This window comes from Apodemus sylvaticus, chromosome 1, assembly GCF_947179515.1.
Source record: "Apodemus sylvaticus chromosome 1, mApoSyl1.1, whole genome shotgun sequence".
Classification (NCBI taxonomy): domain Eukaryota; kingdom Metazoa; phylum Chordata; class Mammalia; order Rodentia; family Muridae; genus Apodemus; species Apodemus sylvaticus.
The window spans coordinates 185,761,801-185,788,386 of NC_067472.1; the positions used below are offsets into that span (position 1 = coordinate 185,761,801).

General features: G+C 39.7%; 1 protein-coding gene across 1 annotated transcript in view; it reads left to right on the forward strand.

The window, feature by feature from the left end:
• LOC127697202 (uncharacterized) overlaps positions 1-26,586 on the forward strand; it is a 66,454-nt gene that overhangs the window by 18,013 nt on the left and 21,855 nt on the right. The window contains exons 6-11 of the mRNA XM_052200205.1: positions 333-369; positions 1,950-2,011; positions 5,009-5,039; positions 5,529-5,571; positions 6,964-7,092; positions 20,805-21,807. Of these exons, the coding sequence (XP_052056165.1) occupies positions 333-369; positions 1,950-2,011; positions 5,009-5,039; positions 5,529-5,571; positions 6,964-7,092; positions 20,805-21,807 (1,305 nt within the window). The remainder of the gene's footprint in view (positions 1-332; positions 370-1,949; positions 2,012-5,008; positions 5,040-5,528; positions 5,572-6,963; positions 7,093-20,804; positions 21,808-26,586) is intronic.

The following is a 26,586-nucleotide window of genomic DNA, read 5'->3' on the forward strand; positions in this document are numbered from 1 at the left end:
TAAGGTTAAAAAGGATCACAAGAATTTATTTTAGAAAGAGTTGATTTTTGTGGTCAGTTCTGTGCCCTCTATCCGTATGAGAGAGTTCATTTTAGATCATCATAATTGTGTGTGTGAATTTATATTTAGGCATTAATGTTTGATAAACTATTGTCATCTTTGATTTAAAATATCACAGTTCTTCATGAAGTCATTTGCTACAAATGAATATTTCTTCTAGAATAGTCTCCAGAATTGTCTCATAGAAATTGATACTAACATTGAATCTGATCATTTTTATAGGTATGGTTTTTCTCTAGTTGTAATAAAATATATTTTGTTTTTATTTTCAGAAGTCTTTTATTTTAAAGATGAAAGACCTTTGTCCTGGTAAGGTTTATTAACTATACAGTAATAGTAGATAAATTCAAAGAGAGGAAGCAAATTCTTGTTGGGAGTACTTTGAGACCTTTGTCTTACAAGTTTCACAGTATGATGTATATCTTATTCACTTGAAAACGTTCTCAGTGTGGTTCCTATGAACATGCCCATCACATTCCCCCACCATTTCCAAGAACCAACTCTGCAGTTTGGAAAAAGAGCCTGCTGGGATTAGCTAGGGACATGGCTGTCCATCTAAGCTTCCTTGGCTTTCCAAGCCTTACTGAATTCAATTTGTGAACTAAGACCCACACTAGTAGCTGTCATTTCAGGCATTTCTCTTGTCAGTAAGTTTACATAAATTGGGGTGGTTCTCCATGTTCAGTCATTACTACAGGATGCCAATGCATTTCTTTCCTCCTCTGACAACCAGCTTTACATGCAAAGGACCATTTTGTCAGGTGTAGCGTCTTTCGTAGTTGTTGGAAGGCACCCATGTCTTCCAGAATGCTCCATCCATCAATGATCTGTTCACATCTGTGTTCCACAGAAATGAATCCTTTCACTCTCAATAGATTATCTGAATGATGGCGTAACTAATATTTACCTCTCTACAAAGGGGGCTTTTGTCTTCTACCTCAGTTGGACGTAAACATAGAGGTGAAGGCTCATCAATTCCTGTTTAGCTACTGGTTTGGTAGGAAATTTAAAGTTGTATTTCAAGCTAATTCTGTGCTCATTACGATTAATTACTTCCACAAGAGAGGACAATAATATTGAAAATGTTTGAAAATTTCCCAAATCATCAAAGCTAATGTTGAAATTGAAGATTTAAAACTTTTCAGTACTTAAAACTATTCAGACTCCTTTCAAATTACACATGTTAACTTCTATTTGGAATTCTGAACAGTTCCACAGTAAAACCACAAGTGTCCACTAGGTTTTATTGTCCTTTGCTCTTGTCATTATCTTATTAAATCATAGAAATGCTTGTTTGTCACAGAAACAGGCAGATTGTGATTTCAGGATTCATCCATGCATGAGTTATGAAGGAATGGCTTGAACATTTTGAAAGCTGTGGTGGGATTTTAAGAGTTCTAGAAATCTATTTGATGGTCCACAAATCAACCTTTTGGGTGGTAACATCATAGTCAGTGAAATATGCACAAGGTACCGTGAGAGAAGGCGCTGTGCTGCTCCAGGGACAAAGACTGACATTGAGTCTGTAGAGTAAAAATACCAGTCAGTACAACTATCAAAACAAAGGCTGAAGAGGTACTAGTGATTGTGTGTGTGTGTGTGTGTGTGTGTGTGTGTATGTGTGCTCATGAGTGTGTGTGCCTTTTTCTGTATCTGTGTATGGGTTTCTTGGGCTAATTTTTGTGGGCTAAATTCTCCCCTATATTCAACATTAGGAAAAGTTGTAAAGAAAGTGTCCCCAAATGTAATCAACTGGTTGAAGAACAAATTAATAGTTTTTTTAAATTTGTAATGTAATATAAATTAGGAAATCAAACAACAAAGAATTCAAAGCCTTTCATTAATGTTTTATATGACTATTAAAATAACACTCTTAAAATATACCTCAGTGGAGTAAGACCGCGAGGACAGCTGAAATCCATCTTGAAAAACTCTTCCCAGTATAATATAGGTAAGATTAATGGTAAGTATTAATACTGATTCTATCCTAATTATAAAAGAGTTTGTTCCTGATAGAATAATAAGTAAGGAAATCAAGAATTCCAGTAGTTACATCCTTTCTTAATTTGCTCCCAAACACTTTTAAGATTCAGATTTATTTAAGGAATTCTTTCTATGAAATTTTAAATTCTTATCAATTTTCAATTTTATCACCTGTAATATGTTTGTTTATTTAAAATAATGTACTGATGTATCAGCTTTTTATAAGTCAAAAGATTTTTCACCTATTCCATGAGGTGGATCCTCTCTAGTCAACAGCAAGTTGACTTTTTACGAAATGGATGTTTTTTCAGTTTTTTTTTAATTTTATTTTTTAAAGGGAAGTAAAAACACTTTATGATCAAATCAAAGATTTACATGGAAAATATTTCAGATAAACACGTCAAGATTGACAATTTTCATGGAAAATTAAGGAGTAAAGTGGTAGACATGTAAACATTGCTAAATTAATTGAAATATGGGAAAGAAACATTTTATGACAGAATTGAAGATTTACATGGAAAATATTTCTGGTAAAACTGTAGAAAAATGTTTAAAAACATGTCAGAATTGAAGATTATCATGGAAAATTTTATATAAATGTAATAATGGTAGGCATAAAAGTATTCCTAAGTTGATTAAAAGTGGAATTATAAACATTTTCTGATAAACTTGAAGATTTACCAAATTCCATTAGTGCTATCTGCATTTTTTCCTTGTTAGAATTTCTCAGTTTCAAGTTATTTGATAATTCATATATTATCTTCTGGTCATTTTTAGTTTTCTTCAGTTTAAATGTGAAGAACTTCACATTATAAATAACTGGCTCACTCAGGAATGTTTTTAAAATGAACGGTGGCTGTATTTCGAAGGCTGTGCTGGGGAATGAAAACTGCCATTCTTTTTCTTTTATAGTTACAGACATGTCTTTAATAGTTTTTTTATTCAATATATTTTTTATTTACATTTCAAATGATTTCCCCTTTTCTGCCCCCCTACTACCCAAAAGTCATATAAGCTCCCTCCCTCCCCCTTCTCACTTCCCTGTTCTGGTTTTGCCCTATACTGCTACACTGAGTCTTTCCATAACCAGGGGCCACTCCTCCGTTCTTCTTGTACCTCATTTGATATGTGGATTATGTTTTGGGTATTCCAATTTTCTAGGCTAATATCTACTTATGAGTGCATACCATGATTAATCTTTTGAGATGGGTTACTTCACTTAGTATGATGTTCTTCAGCTCCATCCATTTGTCTAAGAATTTCATGAATTCATTGTTTCTAATGGCTGAATAGTACTCCATTGTGTATATATACCGCATTTTTTGCATCCATTCTTCTGTTGAGGGATACCTGTGTTCTTTCCACCTTCTGGCTATTATAAATAGGGCTGCTATGAACATAGTAGAGCATGTATCCTTATTACATGCTGGGGAATCCTCTGGGTATATGCCCAGGAGTGGTATAGCAGGATCCTCCGGAAATGACGTGCCCAGGAAAATTGCCATTCTAAACATTCTATGCAAGCAGCTTACATATAAACTACTCTGACAACACCTTTTCCTGAAGTTCTATTACTTACCAAATTTATAGTGATACTTGGTTTTTATGCTACAAGACATAATATATGGAAAAAACTGCCACAGTAGAAGGAAGATTGAGAAAATCACATTATTCTGGATATGATTCTCACAATGAGAGAAACACCACAGAGTTTATGCTTTCAGCAGCTGTCACCACAGCATCTCTCACACCTACATTTGCCTTTGGCAAGCACCAGCCAGAGAATAGTGTAGAGGAATCTAAATGACCCTCTTCGCATAAGCACGATGTGAAATAGCATTAGTGTAATGTGGGTGAGTTTCTTTTAGTTTATTTCCACACTGGAGCCTTCTTTGTGGTGATAAGGATTGACAGAGGCCCCTCACATGCCTACCATAAGGCCTATCAAAGAGCCACTTTCTCAGACCATTTCTTGGTGGTACAAATGCTCTGCTCTGGCCATGGGTAATGCATAGGAAGTTAGAGTGGAGTCATACATACATACTATAAAGGAAGTAAACAAGAATTGTTCATGTGTTAGCTTGTTTGGAGGGCAGGCTTTTTACATAGAGTGATACTTGAGTCCATCAGTGTTTTATATGTGGAAATAAATTTAAAAATGTTTCATGTGAGACATTACTCCCTTGGAATTGCTTATTTGTGCCTGGGTTTCTTCCATGTGTCTCCCCATGGAGTAATAGTTCAGTTCACATAACTACTAAGGTGGTCTTCCCATGGGAGGCAATGGAAGTTGATGCTGAACTTCTTTGCACTGCGCATGAGGTGGGACCAATGCTAGAACTGAGGGCCTTTAACATCTTCCTTGCAAAGAGTAATGCACTGATCTCTCTGGAGCTGTGTCACACTCACAGCTGGAATTGCTTTGTAAAGGTCTTGGGTCTCCTGTGTTTAGCTATGTTGCAATGACAGTCACCAAAGACTGAGATTCCCTGTACTTAGGAGTGAATATTCCTCCCCAGTGAAGGAAGTTCAAGTCAATACTTGGAGATGCCCCTTTCACTTCTGCACAAGATGGGTATGCTCACTAAGAATTCTACCAGCATCCCTAGGCCAGAGACAAAAAGTAGCAAAGGCAACGTGAAACTATCCTTTTCACAGTTCACTACGGGATAACAATACAGACTAAGGTGACACTTCTTGTGTCTGATAGTGCTCTGAGTCATCATTATTTTGCACAAAAATTTAAGTAGTAACTGTTGATAAGGTTTTCTCTTTGTATTTTAAAAATAGAAGGAAATGGAAAGGAATAATTCTCCATATATTTAGTGCTTATAAATCAATATTCAGTTTAAAGGCTTTTCATAAATGGTTTCAAAGCGTATAGGGTATCAAAAATAGCCTTGGCACATGATAATCATGTTTCCTACAGTTGTTTAATGACAAATTTTGCCTCTCTCTTTTGTAGCTAATGATGAAGTGACAAGAAAATCACTGTGGTAAGAATATGTGCATTTTACAATATATTAATCTGTCGAAAACACAACATTCAGAACCTGACTGTCTTTGTCTCTGTGTAAGACAGTTGCAGCTTCTTTATTTCTTCTGAAATCACATGCTGAATCACTATTTATAGAGCAAAGCATGTTGAAATTACTGATTATATCTCTCACACAGCATGAAATGCTGACAAGAATTCATAGCTAGGGAGAAGATCCAGTAGTTGAAGTGTTTGCCATGCATGTGTTAGAATGGGAGTTTGGATGCCAGAATCCACATGAGGTCTGATAGTCTCATGAGCTACTGTATCCTGGGGCCCTTATGGTGAGACGGGAGGTGATGACAGAGAATCCCCTAAAGTTTACTTGATAGTTACCCTAGGGTTTTCATTCATGAACAAGTGATACAGCCACAAAACTAAGGTTGAAAGAAGGTTGCACGTTTTTATTCTAAAGGCTTCCTGACAAACCTACCATTGTTGTTCCTAGGTTTATAAAAGGAGACAAGATCAGGTATACTTCCTTGAACAAGGTAAAATGCTTCTTTGTGAAATTAATTTTCCTATGAATTGTGTCTTCATTCAGCAGTAGTCTAACTATCCCAGTTTTATATGGAAAGGTGCTTCAGAGGAAACCATATTGAGGATGTGGAAGTCTATAAATTTCAAGTGAGCAGTAAGTCCTTATGGGTAATGGTGGCCCAATGTGTGAATGGACTCAAAAGACAGTGAGTAGAAGACTGAGTGCAGTTTTCACGTAGTAGAAGATGTTTGATGTTTGACAAAGTATGGTTTGCAGAAAGAAATACACCTTAGACTGATTTAACTATGTGACTGTGATAATAGTCCAGAATACATTTTTAAGATCTCCAGATATTTAAATAATCCAGGAATCTCCAAAGTGCTTTTATCCTCAGCAAAATGCCTATAAGTTTTATCTGTCCTTGTACACTCCTATTTCAGGATCATATGTGAGAGCATCTCTAGTTTCTCCCTTTCATCTATATTTAGACTGAGAAGTAATTGTAAATATTTAGCAATATGTAATATGTTCATGAAGTTTTCCTTATGAAGAGATTAGAGCATTTTCTATTTGATTCTTATAAGGGTATGTCGAAAGCTCTTCATCTAGTTAAACAATAAGTGTCTTTCCCCAATTAGCCAGCATTTCTAGAAGCAGAGAGTCAAGCGCTATATAGTTCCATTTAATTTCTTCTTTTTGTGTTTTAAAATAATATACACTTAAAATTCTTTGTGTCACATTCAAAGGCTTAAAATATTGTAGTGTTTTACTTAGATACTTCGATATTCAGTTGGAAGCTGCTTCATCACTATGAGCTGCCGGAAGTTAGGGAACCTGGTTCTGTATTACCTGTAACCCTAGAAGGAGGGGCTGTATAAATGATACATGACATTTGAATGACATTTGAATGTAACTCAGTAGACCAATAGGTTTCTGTCAAGCAGTTCCACAGGTACTATGATATGGATAGCACTGGCAATTTAATTGGCATTTATTTATAAATGGACAATGTGCATTTTGTGCCCTCCAAAAATGGAAGAAAAAGACTGTCAAAAGAGGTTTTAGTAATATTAATGATCATCTTATACAAGATGTAGAAAATTTGACACATGATGAACTGAGCCTTGTCTTTACCAGACAATCAAGTTCCTGTTTCTTATTTCATGATTTTCTCTTCATGTAAACTAGCATAAATATTTTTACATCTTGAGGATATCATAAAAATTTGTAAATAGATTGGTATATTAGGAGACAGTTCACTTTTAATAATGGTTTTTACTTTTTATATGTCAATACCCTATGATTAGTAAGGAATAAACTTGATTTGAAAGCATGCATGCAAAACCAAAAGTGTTAATTCAAGAACCAAACAAAAAGTTAACGTTCTTCTTTTGCCCTGCAGGAAGCATCTAGCAAACCTTTATATAGACTACAGAAGCGGATGCGGAAAGTTTTCACAAAATCTGAAGTTTATGTATGTTCTCGGGGAGAGCCAATTCCTGACACTTATAAAGAAAAAGCATCCATAATGGTAATTCTCCCTAATTCGATAAATAACAGACTTTTTTGTTGTGAAGGGGAATGACGTGTGTGTGTGCCTAGGCCTTGAGTACTGCCAGTAGTATCAGAGAAGAGAAAGCTAGCCTTGAACGTTCCCTTCACCTCCTTCATATCCTCACTCCTTGCCAGTCACTGTGTTAGGCAGTGCTTCTCAACTTCACTAATGCTGTGATGCTGGATAGAGTTCCTCATGTTGTGGTGACTCCCATCCATAAAATTGTTTTTGTTGCTATTCCATAACTGTAGGTTTGATAATGTTATCAGTTGTAATGTCATATTTGTGTTTTCATAAGGTCTTAGGCAACTTGTGTGAGTCTGTTCTATGCCCCTCCTCCAGTTGTTTATGACAGACAGGTTGAGAATCAATGTTCTAAAGTGTCAGTGATAGGAATTTAGACTATGGAAACAAAAGAAAAAACAGAAAATGAGCATGTTTGTAACACAGTGAGGAGAACTCATATAATTACAGAAAATAGGCAATACAGGCTCCTGGAAGTAGGTAGAGTCAACATGAAAGCAACCAATGTATTTGTGTTTCCTTTCTTAGATCGACTGACTTTAAGTTTGTGAATGTTTTGCATGTGTGTTCTGTCTGTGTAGCATGTGTGTGTCCTTCCCAGAGACATCAGAAGGGATCATTTCATCTCCTGGACTTGTTGTTCCAGAATTTTGTTAGCCAACGTGTGTATATTGCAAATCAGACTAAGATGCTGGGCTAGAGCAATACAGCAAGCATTTTCCAGCTCAGAGAGTGAATATATTTGATATGCAAATTTAAAGTATCATCAGGGGAAACAAGTAGTCAGTCTTAGAACATTTGTTAATTTCCTGGACCCCTGGTCTCAGCCTTCACATTTTACCCATTGAAGTCCTCAGGACTAATAGGCAGGGTGCACACAATAGGATACTGTGTACGTGTGTGTGAACACCATGTGTTCACTTTTATTCATGAACTCATAAAGCAGACAAGATATTCTCTTTCTGTTTAAGGATACTATGTTCTTAATTTACTTTGGGAGTACGGGAAGACAAAGTGAATTGTGGGTATCAAAGGATAACTAATGGGAGTCAGTGTCCTCCTCTCACTATTTCAGTCTCAGATATGAAATTCAAGTTGGCAGTAATGCTGGCAAGTACAAATATCTATTTTTTTTTTTAGAAGCTGAAATTTTCTTTTTTTTTTGATTTTTTTATTCGATATAATTTATTTACATTTCAAATGATTTCCCCTTTTCTAGCCCCCCACTCCCCGAAAGTCCCGTAAGCCCCCTTCTCTTCTCCTGTCCTCCCACCCACCCCTTCCTACTTCCCCGTTGTGGTTTTGTCGAATACTGTTTCACTGAGTCTTTCCAGAACCAGGGGCCACTCCTCCTTTCTTCTTGTACCTCATTTGATGTGTGGCTTATGTTTTGGGTATTCCAGTTTTCTAGGTTAATAACCACTTATTAGTGAGTGCATACCATGATTCACCTTTTGAGTCTGGGTTACCTCACTTAGTATGATGTTCTCTAGCTCCATCCATTTGCCTAAGAATTTCATGAATTCATTGTTTCTAATGGCTGAATAGTACTCATTGTGTAGATATACCACATTTTTTGCATCCACTCTTCTGTTGAGGGATACCTGGGTTGTTTCCAGCATCTGGCAATTATAAATAGGGCTGCTATGAACATAGTAGAGCATGTATCCTTATTACATGGTAGGGAATCCTCTGGGTATATGCCCAGGAGTGGTATAGCAGGATCTTCTGGAAGTGAGGTGCCCAGTTTTCGGAGGAACCACCAGACTGATTTCCAGAGAGGTTGTACCAATTTGCAACCCCACCAGCAGTGGAGGAGTGTTCCTCTTTCTCCACACCCTCTCCAACACCTGCTGTCTCTTGAAATTTTAATCTTAGCCATTCTGACTGGTGTAAGATGAAATCTTAGGGTTGTTTTGATTTGCATTTCCCTAATGATTAATGAAGTTGAGCATTTTTTAAGATGCTTCTCCACCATCCGAAGTTCTTCAGGTGAGAATTCCTTGTTTAACTCTGTACCCCATTTTTTAATAGGGTTGTTTGGTTTTCTGGAGTCTAACTTCTTGAGTTCTTTATATATATTGGATATTAGCCCTCTATCTGATGTAGGATTGGTGAAGATCTTTTCCCAATTTGTTGGTTGCCGATTTGTCCTCTTGATGGTGTCCTTTACCTTACAGAAACTTGGTAATTTTATGAGGTCCCATTTGTCAATTCTTGCTCTTAGAGCATACACTATTGGTGTTCTGTTCAGAAACTTTCTCCCTGTACCGATGTCCTCAAGGGTCTTCCCCAGTTTCTTTTCTATTAGCTTCAGAGTGTCTGGCTTTATGTGGAGGTCCTTGATCCATTTGGATTTGAGCTTAGTACAAGGAGACAAGGATGGATCAATTCGCATTCTTCTGCATGCTGACCTCCAGTTGAACCAGCACCATTTGTTGAAAAGGCTATCTTTTTTCCATTGGATGTTTTCAGCCCCTTTGTCGAGGATCAAGTGGCCATAGGTGTGTGGGTTCATTTCTGGATCTTCAATCCTGTTCCATTGATCCTCCTGCCTGTCACTGTACCAATACCATGCAGTTTTTAACACTATTGCTCTGTAGTATTGCTTGAGGTCAGGGATACTGATTCCCCCAGATTTTCTTTTGTTGCTGAGAATAGTTTTAGCTATCCTGGGTTTTTTGTTGTTCCAGATGAATTTTATAATTGCTCTTTCTAACTCTGTGAAGAATTGAGTTGGGATTTTGATGGGTATTGCATTGAATCTGTACATTGCTTTTGGCAAAATGGCCATTTTAACTATATTGATTCTACCGATCCATGAGCATGGGAGTTTTTCCCATTTTTTGAGGTCTTCTTCCATTTCCTTCTTCAGAGTCTTGAAGTTCTTGTCATAAAGATCTTTCACATGTTTGGTAAGAATCACCCCAAGATACTTTATACTGTTTGTGGCTATTGTGAAGGGGGTCATTTCCCTAATTTCTTTCTCAGCCTGCTTATCCTTTGAGTATAGGAAGGCCACTGATTTGCTTGAGTTGATTTTATAACCTGCCACTTTGCTGAAGTTGTTTATCAGCTGTAGGAACTCTCTAGTGGAGTTTTTTGGGTCACTTAGGTAGACTATCATGTCGTCTGCAAATAATGATAGTTTGACTTCTTCCTTTCCAATTTGTATCCCTTTGACCTCCTTATGTTGTCGAATTGCCTGAGCTAGTACCTCAAGTACAATATTGAAAAGATAAGGAGAAAGGGGGCAGCCTTGTCTGGTCCCTGATTTCAGTGGTATTGCTTCAAGTTTCTCTCCATTTAGTTTGATGCTGGCTACCGGTTTGCTGTATATTGCTTTTACTATGTTTAGGTATGGGCCTTGAATTCCTGTTCTCTCCAAGACTTTAAGCATGAAAGGATGCTGAATTTTGTCAAATGCTTTTTCAGCATCCAATGAAATGACCATGTGGTTTTGTTCTTTGAGTTTGTTTATGTAGTGGATTGTATTGATGGATTTCCGTATATTGAACCAACCCTGCATTCCCGGGATAAAGCCTACTTGATCATGGTGGATGATCGTTTTGATGTGTTCTTGGATTCGGTTGGCAAGAATTTTATTGAGTATTTTTGCATCTATGTTCATAAGGGAAATTGGTCTGAAGTTCTCTTTCTTTGTTGGATCTTTGTGTGGCTTTGGTATCAGCGCAATTGTGGCTTCGTAGAAGGAATTGGGTAGTGTTCCTTCTGTTTCTATTTTGTGGAATAGTTTGAAGAGTATTGGTGTTAACTCTTCTTTGAAGGTCTGGTAGAATTCTGCACTAAAGCCATCTGGTCCTGTGCTTTTTTTGGTTGGAAGACTTTCTATGACTCCTTCTATTTCTTTAGGCATTATGGGACTGTTTAGATGGTCTAGTTGGTCCTGATTTAATTTTGGTATTTGGTATCTGTCAAGGAAATTGTCCATTTCCTCCAGATTCTCCAGTTGTGTTGAGTACAGGCTCTTGTAGTAGGATCTGATGATTTTTTGGATTTCCTCAGTTTCCGTTGTTATATCTCCCTTTTCATTTCTAAGTTTGTTAATTTGGATACTTTCTCTGTGCCCTTTGGTCAGTCTGGCTAAGGGTTTATCTATTTTGTTGTTTTTCTCAAAGCACCAGCTCCTGGTTTTGTTGATTTTTTGTATGGTTCTCTTTGTTTCTACTTGATTGATTTCGGCCCTGAGTTTGATGATTTCCTGCCTTCTACTCCTCCTGGGTGAAATAGCTTCTTTTTGTTCCAGGGCTTTCAGGGGCCCTGAGTTTGATGATTTCCTGCCTTCTACTCCTCCTGGGTGAAATAGCTTCTTTTTGTTCCAGGGCTTTCAGGTGTGTCATTAAGCTGGTAATGTATGCTCTCTCCATTTTCTTTTTGGAGGCACTCAGGGCTATGAGTTTTCCTCTTAGCACTGCTTTCATTGTGTCCCATAGATTTGGGTATGTTGTGTTTTCATTTTCATGGTGTTCTAAAAAATCTTTAATTTCTTTCTTTATTTCTTCCTTGACCAATGTATCATTGAGTAGAATATTGTTCATTTTCCACGCGTATGTGGGTTTTCTGTTGTTTCTGTTGCTATTGAAGACCACTTTTACTCCATAGTGATCAGATAGGAGGCATGGGATTAGTTCGATCTTCTTATGTTTGTTGAGGTCTGTCTTGTGACCAATTATATGGTCGATTTTGGAGAAGGTACCATGAGGTGCTGAGAAAAAGGTATATTCTTTTGTTTTAGGATAGAATGTTCTATATATATCTGTTAAATCTAATTGGTCCAAAGCTTCAATTAGTTTCATCGTGTCCCTGTTTAGTTTCTGTTTTCCTGATCGCTCCATTGAGGAAAGTGCAGTGTTGAAGTCACCCACAATTATTGTGTTAGGTGCAATGTGTGCTTTGAGTTTTAATAAAGTTTCTTTTACGAAAGAGGGTGCCCTTGCATTTGGAGCATAGATGTTCAGGATTGAGAGTTCTTCTTGTTGTATTTTTCCTTTGACCAGCAAGAAGTGTCCCTCAGAGTTTCTTTTGATGACTTTGGGTTGAAAGTCAATTTTATCTGATATTAAAATGGCTACTCCAGCTTGTTTCCTGAGACCATTTGCTTGTAAAATTGTCTTCCAGCCTTTTACTCTAAGGTAGTGTTTGTCTTTGACCCTGAGGTGTGTTTCCTGTAAGCAGCAAAATGTAGGGTCCTGTTTACGTATCCAGTCAGTTAGTCTGTATCTTTTTATTGGGGCATTAAGTCCATTGATGTTAAGAGATATTAAGGAATAGTGATTGTTACTTCCTATCATTTTTGAAGTTATTTTTTAAATTTGATTGCTTAACTTCTTTTGGGTTTGATGAAAGGTTACTATCTTGCTTTTTCCAGGGTGAAGTTTCCCTCCTTGTATTGGTGTTGTCCTCCTATTATCCTTTGTAGTGTTTGTCTTTGACCCTGAGGTGTGTTTCCTGTAAGCAGCAAAATGTAGGGTCCTGTTTACGTATCCAGTCAGTTAGTCTGTATCTTTTTATTGGGGCATTAAGTCCATTGATGTTAAGAGATATTAAGGAATAGTGATTGTTACTTGCTATCATTTTTGAAGTTATTTTTTAAATTTGATTGCTTAACTTCTTTTGGGTTTGATGAAAGGTTACTATCTTGCTTTTTCCAGGGTGAAGTTTCCCTCCTTGTATTGGTGTTGTCCTCCTATTATCCTTTGTAGGGCTGGGTTTGTGGATAGATATTGGGTAAACTTGGTTTTGTCATGAAATATCTTAGTTTCTCCATCTATGGTGATTGAGAGTTTTGCTGGATATAGTAGTTTTGGTTGGCATTTGTGTTCTCTTAGAGTCTGCATGAGATCTGCCCAGGACCTTCTAGCCTTCATAATCTCAGGTGAAAAGTCTGCTGTGATTCTGATAGGTCTTCCTTTATATGTTACTTGGCCTTTTTCTCTTACTGCCTTTAATATTCTTTCTTTGTTTAGAACATTTGGTGTTTTGATTATTATGTGACGGGAAGTATTTCTGTTCTGGTCCAGTCTGTTTGGAGTTCTGTAGGCTTCTTGTATATTCATGGGCATCTCTCTCTTTAGGTTAGGGAAGTTTTCTTCCATAATTTTATTGAAGATATAAATTTAAGTTGTAAATCTTCACTCTCATCTATGCCTATAATCCTTAGGTTTGGTCTTCTCATTGTGTCCTGGATTTCCTGGATATTTTGGGTTACAAGCTTTTTGCATTTTGCATTTTCTTTAACTGTTGAGTCCATGGTTTCTATGGAATCTTCAGCATCTGAGATTCTTTCTTCTATCTCTTGTATTCTGTTGTTGATATTTGCATCTCTGTCCCCTGATTTCTTCCCAAGGCTTTCTATCTCCAAAGTTGTCTCCCTTTGAGTTTTCTTAGTTGTTTCTACTCCTGATTTTAGATCCTGGATGGTTTTGCTTAGCTCCTTCACTTGCTTGTTTGTGCTTTCCTGTAATTCTTTAAGAGATTTTTGTGTTTCCTCTTTCATGACCTCAGCCTGTTGACCAAAGTTCTCCTGTATTTCTTTAATTTTTTTTTTCTGTTTCCTCATTGTTGACTTTTGTATTCTCCTGGATTTCTTTCAATGATTTTTGTGTTTCTTTTGCAAGGGCTTCTAACTTTTGATCCATTTTCTCTTGAATTTCTTTAAGTATGTCCTTCATGTGTTCCTGTACCAGCATCATTACCAGTGATTTTAAATCCAAATCTTGTTTTACTGGTGTGTTGGGGTATCCAGGACATGCTGGTAGAGGAGAATTGGGTTTAGATGTTGCCATATTGCCTTGATTTCTGTTAGTGACGTTCCTGCGTTTGCCTTTTGCCATCTGGTTCTCACTGGTGTTACTTGGTCTTGTCAGTGCTGGACTCACCAGTGCAAGCTGCCCCTTCCCAGTTGGCCTCTGGTGCACAGCTTACCCCCTGCCTTGCCTGTAGACAGGGTGCTGCTGCCCAGGCTGTTCAGATCCTGAAGCAGGCACCCGAAGGCTCCTGCTGGGGCCCGCTGGATTCACTGGAGCACACTGACTTCTCCCAGCTGGCCGCCCAGAATCCCCTCTAGCCTCTTGCAGGACCTAGAGATGTGGTGTTGCCGCCCAGGCTGATCTGGAAGTGGAGAGAGTTGAGCTGAGGGCTCCCGCCTGAGGCCTTGCCCCAGATTGTGTCTGTGGACCAGATGGAGTCCGTGTGCACCCCCAGGGAGCGCAGACGGTGTATGCTGCCAGGACCTCCCCTGTGTTCCAATCACTCCGCTGGGCAGCCGATCCCCCAACCGGGCTGGCACACACAAGGTTAGCCTGGCCGCCCAGGCCCTGAGTCCAGGCAAAAGCCTGGGAGGCCAAGGCCTGAGCCAAGTTCCCCTAGGGCTATGACTGTTAATTGGGTCCGCCAGGTGACCAGGATGGCGGGCGTGTGTGCCCGCGCTCCCCGAAAGCGCCGGGAGAGTCTGCTGTGCTAGCAACCTCCTGGGCGGGTTGACTCACAGATGGCCCACCAAGCCGCCCAGATCTTGGGGTCAGTCCTGTGCCTTTTGGGTCCTAGACCCCCGCTTTGTTAGCCTCAGGCTATGCCCGTTGTCCTGCAGGTAAAATGGCGGCGCGCGCGCAGGCCTGGGCAAAAAACCTCCTGGCTGGGTTGGCGCCCCGATGGCCCCCCCCCCAACAGCCCAGGGCCTGGGTGCAGGCCAACGCCCGTCGGGCTCAGACCCCCGCGGTGTTGGCCTCGGATTATGTTTGTGTACCTCAGACTGTCCGATGTCACTGGAGTTCGAAATCAAGATGGAGAGGCTGAGTTCTGAAGTGGCTTCCGTGCAGCGAAAGGCGCTGCAAAACCGCAGCTGTTTGCAGCCCGGCTGGTCAGCGAAGGTCAGTGGTCGTGGGCGCAGGGCCTAACTGGACCCTGTGTCGCCTTGGTTCCACTGCTGATGGCCCTTCAGCTGGACCAGCCACTGCTGTACTGCCGCCGCCACCGCCGAATCACAAGTATCTATTTAGCCATCTCATTGGCCCTCTGATATACACTCTGAAAGTACTTTCGCATTAACACACATACACAGACACACACACACACACACACACACACACACACACACACACTATATTATAAAAAGTGTTATTTAACATTAACACTCCTGCTCCCCAGTACATGGAAGGATCAGACAGAGAGAGATGGGCTCTCCTGTGTTAGAACACTTGGCCACTCTTTTGGAGATTAAGTTTTAGGTTATGGCCTAGGCAGCACATGGTCGTCAGTGATAGGTTTCAACGGTTATGACTACTTGTGGTACCAGTTCTGTGTTATCTGTTTCCTGGTCTATCAGCATGTGAGAAGCAAGAGACTACTGCTACAAACCAGGACACCCTGTTGCCTTCCTTGAAGTAACTGACTGATGTTCTCCATCAGATATTTTGTCCCAGCAACTACAGAAGCAAGTACAAAAGTAACAGCCATCTTTTTTGTTTTAATCCCCGTTCAGAAGGTACAAAGCCAGCAGAAGGGTCTGTCTGCAGATCTTACTCATACCACTTACTCCTTTACCTACTGTTAGCAACTAGCTCAGCACCTTAATCTGAACCCTCTAAATCCACCATTTTAAAAAGGGTAGGTTAGACATAATTGCTAAACCTAATAAAATCATTAGAAACTGTGAATTTACTATTGTCACAAACCAAACTCAAATGTTCTTTCTTTTAAGCCTAGCTCAATTTGGCTTTCAAATTAATATTAGCTACAGTATGAGAAGAACTTGAGTAATTTTTGTCCTATAGAGAACTTAGCAAGGAGGTAGAACTAAGGTAATTTTAATATGGATTAATTCACTTGACAGTTATCTAGTATTTTAGGGAGTAATTATTAGAATTTTTGAAACTAACATTCCTAATACAAACACATTTTTCCTGTAAATAGTATTCTCATGATGATACAAAATGTACATAATAATGGAAAAGAATGTGGTAACCATGGATTAGTTACAGTTGGCACTAAATGTGGCGACTTCTTTTATATAACAATCATTAGAATACAATCCACACTAGTATTTAAGCAGTGATAGATGCCAGAGACAACTAAACCAAAAGTAGTTTCCACTCCTGAGATGAATAAATTATGTGATTGAAATAAAAATAGACGTTATTTCCTGATGTTAAACTTGCATAAAACCTAACAAACAGAAGACTTCCTAGAAGCCTACATGGCAATTGCAGTGTAATAAATACAAAATAAAAAAAATCATGAACCCAAGCAAAATAATAACAGTTCTCTACCACATGCTAACAAAGTACCCAACACAATTCTTTATGAAGAGGTACAGCCAGGCAGGGAATACAATGACATAGGTATGTTTCATAGATGGTGTCTAGATTGGGGCAAAGAAAAAGTTCTCATGTCAATGGGAAATTCATACTTTTCTCAATTTCCTTTTTATTCTGAACTGGTAAACAATCTCTTTCTCTCCCTCCCTCCCTCCCTCCCTCCCTCCCTCCTTCCTCCTTCCCTCCTTCCCTTTCTCTCTCTTATTTTAAAACTAGAATATATACACATATACATGTATAACTACATACATATATGTTCAGACACATATGTATATATATATGTGTGTGTATGTGTGTGTGTGTATGTATACATATATATAAAAAATATACAAACCAGATGTTTCAATGGATTAGTCCACTGGCCTTGGAAGCCTAATAACCTACATTTCATCCTGGAAAAAGTAAAAAGTAGTAGGTATATTATCCCTGTACTCCTAAATCCAGATTGGAGGCAAAGCATGTAGAACAGCCCTGAAACTCACAAGCCAGCCAGATTAAAACATACGGAGCAGTTTATTCTTAACTGCCTCCTTATAACTCTGTGAAAGAAAAGAGCCAGCTCCTAAAACATCCCTGTAGTCTACCTCTCTCTCTCTCTCTCTCTCTCTCTCTCTCTCTCTCTCTCTCTCTCACACACACACACACACACACACACACACACACAGAGAGAGTGGGGGGGAGAGAGAGACAGACAGGCACAGGAGAAAAAGCAGAGTAATGTGCACACATGTACCAAACTCTTAAAATAAAACTATTTTGAATCATGAATTTATATATACTGGTAAGTAAGTGCTGGTAATATACTCCTGTTGTGTGACTAACAATTCAGGAAAATCTCTTCAGTGTCTTCTCCTTTCTCTTCAGTGTTTTGGTGTTCCATGTGGCAAATGTCCTGGAAATTTTACTTTGCGTCATATGGTCCTTTCATTCTTTTATTCATAACTGGCTCAAGCATATTTACAGAATGAGGAGAGAGTAATGAGTCAGGTAACACAGGTCATATGAAAATGTGCCTCTGTCCAAAAAATACCACTTGCTCTGCTGTGTTCAAGTCCATCGTTCTCAGTGAATCCAGTGAACTGAACTTCTCACATGATCCATTTGAACAGTGTGAACACACATGTAACATGTCTGCTTCCTCATCCTCTTTCTTTGATCAACAGTGCTTATCTTTTTATTTCATTAGATATTTGCTTTATTTACATTTCAAATGGTATCCCATTTCCTTGTTACCCCTCCAAAAGCCCCTATCCCACCCCCCTCCTCCTGCTTACCAAACCTTACCTCCACTTTCCTGACCTGGCATTCCCCTACACTGGGGCATGGATCCTTCACAGGACCAATGGCCTCTCCTCTCATTGATGACTGAAAAGGCCAGCCTCTGCTACATATGAAGTTGGAGGCATGGGTCCCTCCATGTGTACTCTTTGGTTGGTGGTTTTGTTCCTGTCAGTTCTGGGAGTACTGGTTGGTTCATATTATTGTTCCTCCTACGGGGCTGCAAAATTCTTCAGTTCCTTGGAGCCTTATTCTAGCTCCTCCACGGGGGACTCTATGTTCAGTCTATTGGTGGCCTGTGAGCCATGGGTATTTTGATCCACCTTCTAAGAAAGATCAAAGTATGCACACTGTGGCTTTATTTCTTCTTGAGTTTCATGTGGGCTGTGCGTTGTATCTTGGGTATTCTTAGCTTTTGGGCTAATATCCACTTATCAGCAAGTGCATACCTTGTTTGTTCTTTTGTGATTGGGTTACCTCACTTAGGATGATATTTTCTAGTTCCATTCATTTGCCTAAGAATTTCATATATTCATTGCTTTTAATAGCTGAGTAGACCTCCATTGTGAAAATGTACCACATTTTCTGTGTCCATTCCTTTATTGAAGGGCATCTGGGTTCTTTCCAGTTTCTGGTTATTAAAAGTAAGGCTTCTCTGAACATATTGGATCATGTGCCCTTATTACATGTTGGAGCATCTTTTGGGTATATGCCCAGGAGTGGTATAGCTTGATCTTCAGGGAGTACTATGTCCAGTTTTCTGAGGAACTGCCAAACTGATTTCTAGAGTAGTTTTTACCCTTATCAACAGTGTTTCTTACCTTATTTTGTTGAATCTTCTCTTTGTTATATTACTTGACAATCAAGAGTATTTTTCGAGTATGAGTTTTTCATGTAAGTAGCATATACAATCCTCAAGCCTGGTACTGAAAGGCTAAAGTAGACTGCTAAGTTATGAGTTTCATGGAGACGTAAGCAATGACAAATATATGGAGACCTTATTTGTTATCTTATAAAAGTCAATGAGACTTCCCATTTGCCATGCAGCATCAAATCCATTTTCAACACTCACATTTTTTAAATTTATCTGGTTGAATCAAAGGGTTTTCTGAGTATCCTAACTAAGCTAGCATTAGGGAACTTGATCACTCGTTTTGTGACCAAATCCACTGGGTGAAACCCCTTCACAGCTCGGAATGAGTCCTTCAGACTTTTCAAGCCACTCCCACTGTAACTAGGTGATGGTTATGTTAGTTACTGTCTATTGCTGTGATAAAATACCATGGGAAAGACAACTTCTAGAAGAAAGGGTGCATTTCAAGTGTGGCTCATAGTTCCAGTTGGATTCACACATCACTATCATGGTTCAGGCAGACAGGCATGATACTGAAGCAGGAAATGAGAGATCACATCTTGACCTACACAGGAAAGAGAGAACTTTGTGGAAATGACACCAGTCTACTGAAATCTTAAAGGCCATTCCAGTGACATAAATCCTATAAAAAGTCCAAAACTCATAATTATTTCCAAAAGAGTTCAGCCATCTGGAGAGAGCAAGCATTATATGATCCCATGGGACTGTTGACATCCAAGCAGCCACAGCGGTGGGGATCAGGTCATTATGTACATCCTCTTGGTGTACTAAAGTCCATGGTGTTGCAGGATATTTGATCATTCTATACTTGTGCGTTATTGTGTTGTTTACTCAATAAACCCATTTCTAGTTATTGTGTGGCTCAGCTTTTGCACAGAACTTTAATCTCTCTAGCCAGAATACAGACACTTCCTTAGTAAACACCTTAATCCTGAACAATCAAGGTCAAATTAGTTTGTGGAATTAAGTGCCTTGTTTGAGAAAGATATGTAATTGCATGGCAGAGAAAATGATGAATCAGAGAAGGATTTGACAGAACAAGGCATTCCCAAGTCTCTCAAAAAGAAAGAGGAAGTGGAAGCTACTTGAAGGGTAGTGTAGGGATAGAAAGGGAAATAAAGAGAAGGAGAGAAAGAGAGAGAGAGAAGGGGAGAGGAGCACAAATGAGAGGAGAGAGGGGAGAGGAGAGAAGAGAGGAGGCATTTTTTACTTGGAGCCTTTTAGAGGCTCCAACAAGAGAACCAACAAGACACAGGTGAAGGCAAAATGACCCAGAGATTATGAAGGAGTCAGAGGATTAGAAAAAATTGCTAGTTAGTTTGAGGTCAATCAGAGCAATACATCAGAGGCCAGGAGAGAATCCAAACTGAATCAGTTAGCATGGAGAGGAGCTTTGAGCTAGAATACCTGAGTTGAACCTGTCAGCAAGAGATGAAGAGCCAGAAATAATGGTGTGTTAATTCAGCAATAAGTATGAGAGACTCAAAATATTCTAGGCCTATGCTAAATTTTACAGAGGCTAAATTCCAGGACTAGGCCTAGGTTAGTCCTTGGAGGCAGAAAGCCTCAGAGATTACAATTTTACCTAGTGAATAAAAGTTATAGAATAAGAGTTATATGACCTGGAACTCAGCAATTGCCTTCTATTGTAGGTGGTGACATACTTTGTTCATGCATTTCAAAATTCCTTTCCTTTGTTCTGGTATCCCAGGATCCTAATGGGCAACTGAGAAAGGCTGTACATTGGGGAAGGGTTAATATGGTTTAGAGATAGTTTCATTTTGTTCTCAAAGCACCTCACTGTCCCATTCTCTTAGTCTGGCAGGAATTCAAAATTCAGGTCCTAAAGAGAGGAGAAGACACTTTTTGTCCTTTCTTTTTATATTTTCCCATTTTACAGAGAATGATGTAATGTAGCAAAAATCAGAAGAAAGGAAAGCATGAATCTGAGCAGGTCCCCTTCAAAGATTTCTAGAAACTCTGGGCCTTTTACTCAAGCATAAAGGAAGCAGAGGTTGCTGAATATCAGTGAGCGTAGTTAGTGATGAAGTTGGTGTGAATACAGAGACATTTTGGGGACTATAAATCAAGATTCTTACATTAGCAGACCGATGCTCAAATGAATAAAATCAGTGAAATTTTAAAATCAAAAGTAACATTGCCAATTTTCCTTATAGGTTGAAGGATGTAAACTGGAAAGTTTCCATCACATACATCAGGAGGATAGAATTTCTGTGCCCGAGGCTCCTGTTGATGTTGAACCAACGCCTTCCACCAGTGCTGCTGATATTGGGGCAACTATGGATATTGAGCCAATTCCTTCCACCAGTGCTGCTGTCATTGGGGCAACAGTTGGCATTGAGTCAACTCCTCCCCCCAGTGCTACCGACAGCGAGTTTTCTGGCAGGAGGAGATTTTCTATCACTCCCAGAGAAAACCTTGAGTTTACTGAATGGTTAGACAGAGAAATCATGCGGTTGAACATAGAAATTGAGGCAACTTCTTCCCAAAGTGATGCTGACAGGGGTGCTCCTGCTGATACTGAGCCAATTCCTTCTACTAGTGCTGCCAGCAGCAGAGCTCCTGCTGACATTGAAATAACTCCTTCCCAATGTGCTGCTGATAGTGGGGCTATTGCTGAAGTTGAAGCAACTTTTGCCCCAGGTCCTGCTGACATTTCTGAGTCAGATGAGACATATGACTCAGAAACAGCTAGTGACATTGAGTTGGATTTCCTAAGTGATTTGGCCGTTTACATGGAGCATGCAAGGGACACGCCGTGGGCTGACCCAGAGCCTACTCCTGGTCCCCACACTTGTTATTCCATAGACTCCACTGAAAGAGCTGACCTGAACAATTTGACCTTGCTCAACGCAGAAGACATGTATGATAGCTTTTCTTTAGATGAGGAACCTACTCAAGTTCCTGACCTAGATGAACATCTGGCCCCTACTCGGGATGCTGAGGTTTTTAATGATGACCATACTGGCCATAGCAGGACCACTGACAGGGAGCCTGGGTTTCTCCTGGAGCCAGAGATGCTACTGTTGCTTTTCATGCCCTTCCTGTGGCTTCTGACACACCTCTTATCAATGATGGCAGGGATCAGAAATCGCATTCGACAAGTGTGGCATGAAGAAAATGGCGTAGGACCTCCCACTAACAAAAAAGAAGGGTCAGGTAAGTTAGAGCACAGTAGTTGCTAAAATAGATGAACTTTTATATTGTATTATTATTTTTACATTTCATGCTTCTATCTGGCTATTTAAGCATTACCTAGACCCAGAAAAAATTGTTTCCTTTTCCCAGTTGATTGAAAATAGTTCACATAGTGTAACAAAACCTGTTTAGAGCAACACAACTGACCATGTCAAGTTGATTGGTCCTTGGTTGTCTCCCATTCTGGAATGAGTTTTTTTCACTCCCAGGGAAAACCTTGTGTTTTCTGAATGGCTAAGCAGAGAAATCTTTCTGTTAAACATTAGTATCTATTTATCTCTGTTTTCTGAACTCTGACTTGTGAAGATAGCATCAGCCTGGGAACAAGCATTCTAGAAGAAGCAACATCTGAGAATAAATTTAACAAAATAAGACTCCACCATCTCACAGTTTCTCATTAAGTTGATTCTGATGATATTGACACTGATGTTACTGATGGTGACAATACCACCGATGATTGCCTGATGATATTATTGATGCTTCTTGCTTTCCTTCTAGTTGCTGCTGCAGCTGATCATTAGACCCTTGAAGGAGGAGACAGAACACACTAAAGACATCAAGATGCAGTGTGTAAAGAAAAACTGTATAATATATGTATATATAGAAATTTTAAAGTAAAATATTTTAACTTAAAGTAGACTGAAGTCAAAATTTATTGTGTTATTGGACTCTCACTTGAGCCATGTGATGTTTTCTGGAAAAAATTTCATTTATTTTTATTTTTTACTTGTTTATTTTACATCCTGATAACTGCCCCCTCCCAGTCTGCTTCTCCTGCAATCTTTGCCCTTTCTTACCCTCCCCTCGTCCCCTGAGAGGGTGGTGGTTGCCTGGTTATATCCCAACCCTGGAACATGGAGTCTCTGTGAGGCTATGTGCTTTCACTTCCACTGAATCCTGTCAAGGCAGTCAAGCTAGAAGAACATATCTCACATACATGCAACAGCCTTTGAGATAGCCCCCCTCCACTTATTTGGGGCCCACATGAAGACCAAGCTGCACATCTGCTACCTATGTGCATGGAGGCTTAGGGCCAGACTGTGTATGTTCTTTGGTTGGTGGTTCAGTCTCTGAGAGCCCAAAGAGTCCATGTTAGCTGATTCTGTTGTTCTTCCTGTGAAATTCCTATCCCCTTAGGGACTGCCATCCCCCCTCCTCCTCTTCCTCTTCCTCCTTCTCCCCCCTCCTCCCCCTCCCCCTCCCCTCCCCCTTCTTCCCCCTCCTCCCCCTCCCCTCCCCCTCCTTCCCCCTTTTCCTCCTCCTCCTCCTCCTCCTCTTCTTCTTCTTCCTCCTCCTCCATGTTCCGACAAATGTTTAGCTGTAGCTGTCTACATCTAAGTCAGCTGCTCCATGGATCCTTTCGTACAATGCTATGTGCTAGTCTCCTGTCTGCAAGCAAAACAGGAAAAGTTTCAGGCTGAAAGTTTTGTTGGTGCGTTGATGTCACTATTGATCCATTGGGATTCCTGCCTAGCTAGAAGAGGCAGCCTCCCCAGGCTCCATATCCCCAGTGCTGTGAGTCACAACTAAGCACACCCACATTGATACTTGTGTGTCTCCCCTTGCCCAGGTCTCTGTCTCTTCCTGAAGTTGCCCCCTCCTTACCACCCATGTCAGTTGCAGATTTCCATTCATTATCATGGACCCTGAACCCACCTCTCCCTTACTGCATCTTTTCCCACCCAATTCCTTCAATCCATCTGCCTTCCATGACCATTCCATATAATCAAACATCCTTTTTTCCCCTTCTTCTTGTCCAGCCTTCTTGGGTCTGTGGTGTGTAGCATGAGCATCCTGTATTTCATGGGATGCATCCTGAGAGGGGAGAGGTCATTTTTAGGCTCTTTTTCACTGATCCACACTGGATTATATACCTGCTCTAGGCTCCTAGGTATATGAGATTGGCCTACTTTAAGACTGCAGCTCTTAGGCCTTCTATAAGGAAAGCAAAACAAAAAATTCAGTTAGTTTATAAATACTTTCCCATTGTCTCTTAAGACATTGTATTGGATATGTTAATGTGATTTATTTAAAGAAATTACATGCATTTTAGTTCTTTGTATATGCTTACATTTTGTAGAATTATATATAGGAGGATTTTGCTGCTGTGTATTTTCTTGAACCATGTGCTTGAATTGAGTGCTGAGGCCCCTGGAACTGAAGGTATGGACAGTTGTGACCTGCCATGTGGGTGCTAGCAATCAAAACTGAGTGCGCTATGCACAAAACCAGAGCTTTTAACTGCCAAGCCATCTCTCCATAATAGTCATATTATTTGTACTATGTTATATATAATACAGAAATTTTTATCATGTTCACTCATCCAAATCCTAGGTGTGATTGATTTACTCTCTTAAAGTACACTGACTCTCAGACCTGCAGGCAAGTATGCTTTGGGGATCCCCTTATCCACATCTGCACTCAGGTTTTCAGGGCAAGTGTTTCACCAATTACTTTTTATCAGTCACCCCAGTCCCTCATTCTTATTTGCTATTTTTATGCTTTCCTAGGTTATGAAGGGGAACCAATGACACAACAGTAGATTTTCTGTTTTCCACATGCTTTTGGAACATTTTGTAGTTCTAAACAGCTGATCATTTTTCATGTTGGAGGTTCATATAAATAATAGAATAAACTATAAAGTATAGTTCCAAGATATTCTTTTGTTTATTGAATGTTTTCTTTAAAAACAGTGAATTGTCCAACTAATCTTTTTTGTCAGTCCATTTATTCCCCACACATAACTTAGATATCTACTCTGTTGAATATTTATTCTATTTCTCTCCAGCTTTTTCTGTTCTTATGCATTTATATTCTTCTGCCCAGTCTAGTTTTCTTTATACTCTATAAATGTAAATATTAAATGAAATGAACCATGCTCTTTGGAACCCTAGTTTTATTTTTCCTAAAGCTTTTGAATCTCAAGCATGGGATCTACAATGGCATAGGTTATCACCTTTGGGGATATTTACCCAAATTTGGTGTGAGTCCAGGGGCACATTGACCTTTTTATGTCAAAGCATGTGGTCCTGCTTTGGTACCATTTACCACCTGGATTACCATGGATATTTTATTACCTTCAGAGTACATTATGATTCTGCTGGCCGCAAATATAGAGACACTACTCAGGCGCTTTAAAAAAATGAAATGTGGAAATGAAAAGAATCAAAGTGCTCATGACTAGCAATATAGATTTCCATTTGTTATTAAAAATTTGCACAGATACAAGTGATCTGTAGAATTGCATCTGTTGGTCATGCCTACATTTTGTCAATCATCCAACCTGACCCACAGCCTGACAGTCTTGCACAGGACACACACAGCTTACCAAAAATCTGTCCAACAACCCCCACAGCCTGTTAATTATCCAGAGGAAAAACCATCAACCTGGCTATCATCCATAAGGAATGCCCAAGTCCTGTTAACCATCCACTGGAAACATCCCTGGCCTGACCCTGTCAATCATTCATAGGTAATGCCAATAGCCTGTCAATTAACCACAGGAAACACACACCAATCCTGTCACTCTTCCAAAGGACAAGCCCGCATTCTGTTAATCATCCATAGAAAATGCCTATGCCCTGTCAATCATTCATAGGAGACATCCAAAGCTTGTCAACCATACATACTAAACTTCTTCAACATTTCAATATGTATAGTCAACATGTACAGCCTTTCTGCCATCTACAGGATATACCCAGGATTTGCCAGTCATCCATAGCAAACAACCAACACCTGCAAATCATCTGTAGGAAAAGTCCTCAGGCTGTCAATCATGCATAGGAAATGCCCAAAGCCTGTTATTCCCCTACAATATATGACCATAGCTTGCTAATCATCTACACAAAATGCCCACAGACTTTCAGTCATTAATAGGATATACCCATATTATTTCAATTTTTTGGGACATTCCCACAGCCTGTCAGGCATATGTAACAACTGCAGCTTGTCAATTATCCATAGAAAATACCCACAACCTGTCATTCATAGGAAATGCCCACAACCTGTCAATCATCCATAGGAAATAGCTACAGCCTGTTAGTCATGCACATGGCATACCCTCAGCTTGGCAATCATTTGGAGGAAAAACCTACATCCTATCAATCATCCATTGGAATTGCACACAGTCTGAGAATCATCAGAAATGCACATAGCCAAAACCCAAATATTGCCAGGATTGTGGGGGTCTCTAAGGAGTGCACACATGCCTATGAGCAAAGGTAAGGCCACTTGTTCTGCTCAGAGGGACTCACAAGGAACCCTCAGGCAGCAGGCACCAAGGCACACCTGGGGATAGGATCCTTTGGGTTTCTGTCTGCCCCTCAGAGCTGACCCAGTGCCATAAAGTCCCATACCCAAATCCTTCCCAGAGAGAGTTGGTGTCACAGGAGCACTGATACACAGGCTCGCAGGAGGGACAAGCCATAGTCAGACAGCAAGAAGAGCTAACAACTGGAGGTAAACAGATGGCGAACATAAGAACAGAACATAAGCAACAGAAACCAAGGCTACTTGGCATCATCAGATCCCAGTTCTTCCACCACAGTGAGCCCCAGATACACAAATACTTCAGAAAACCAAGACTCTGATGTAAAATCACATCTCATGATGATGATAGATGACTTTAAGGTGAACATAAATAACTCCCTTAAAGAAATACAGGAGAACATAGGCAAACAAGCTTTTAAAGAGGAAACACATGAATCTCTTGAAGAATTACAGGAAAAAACAAACAGGTAA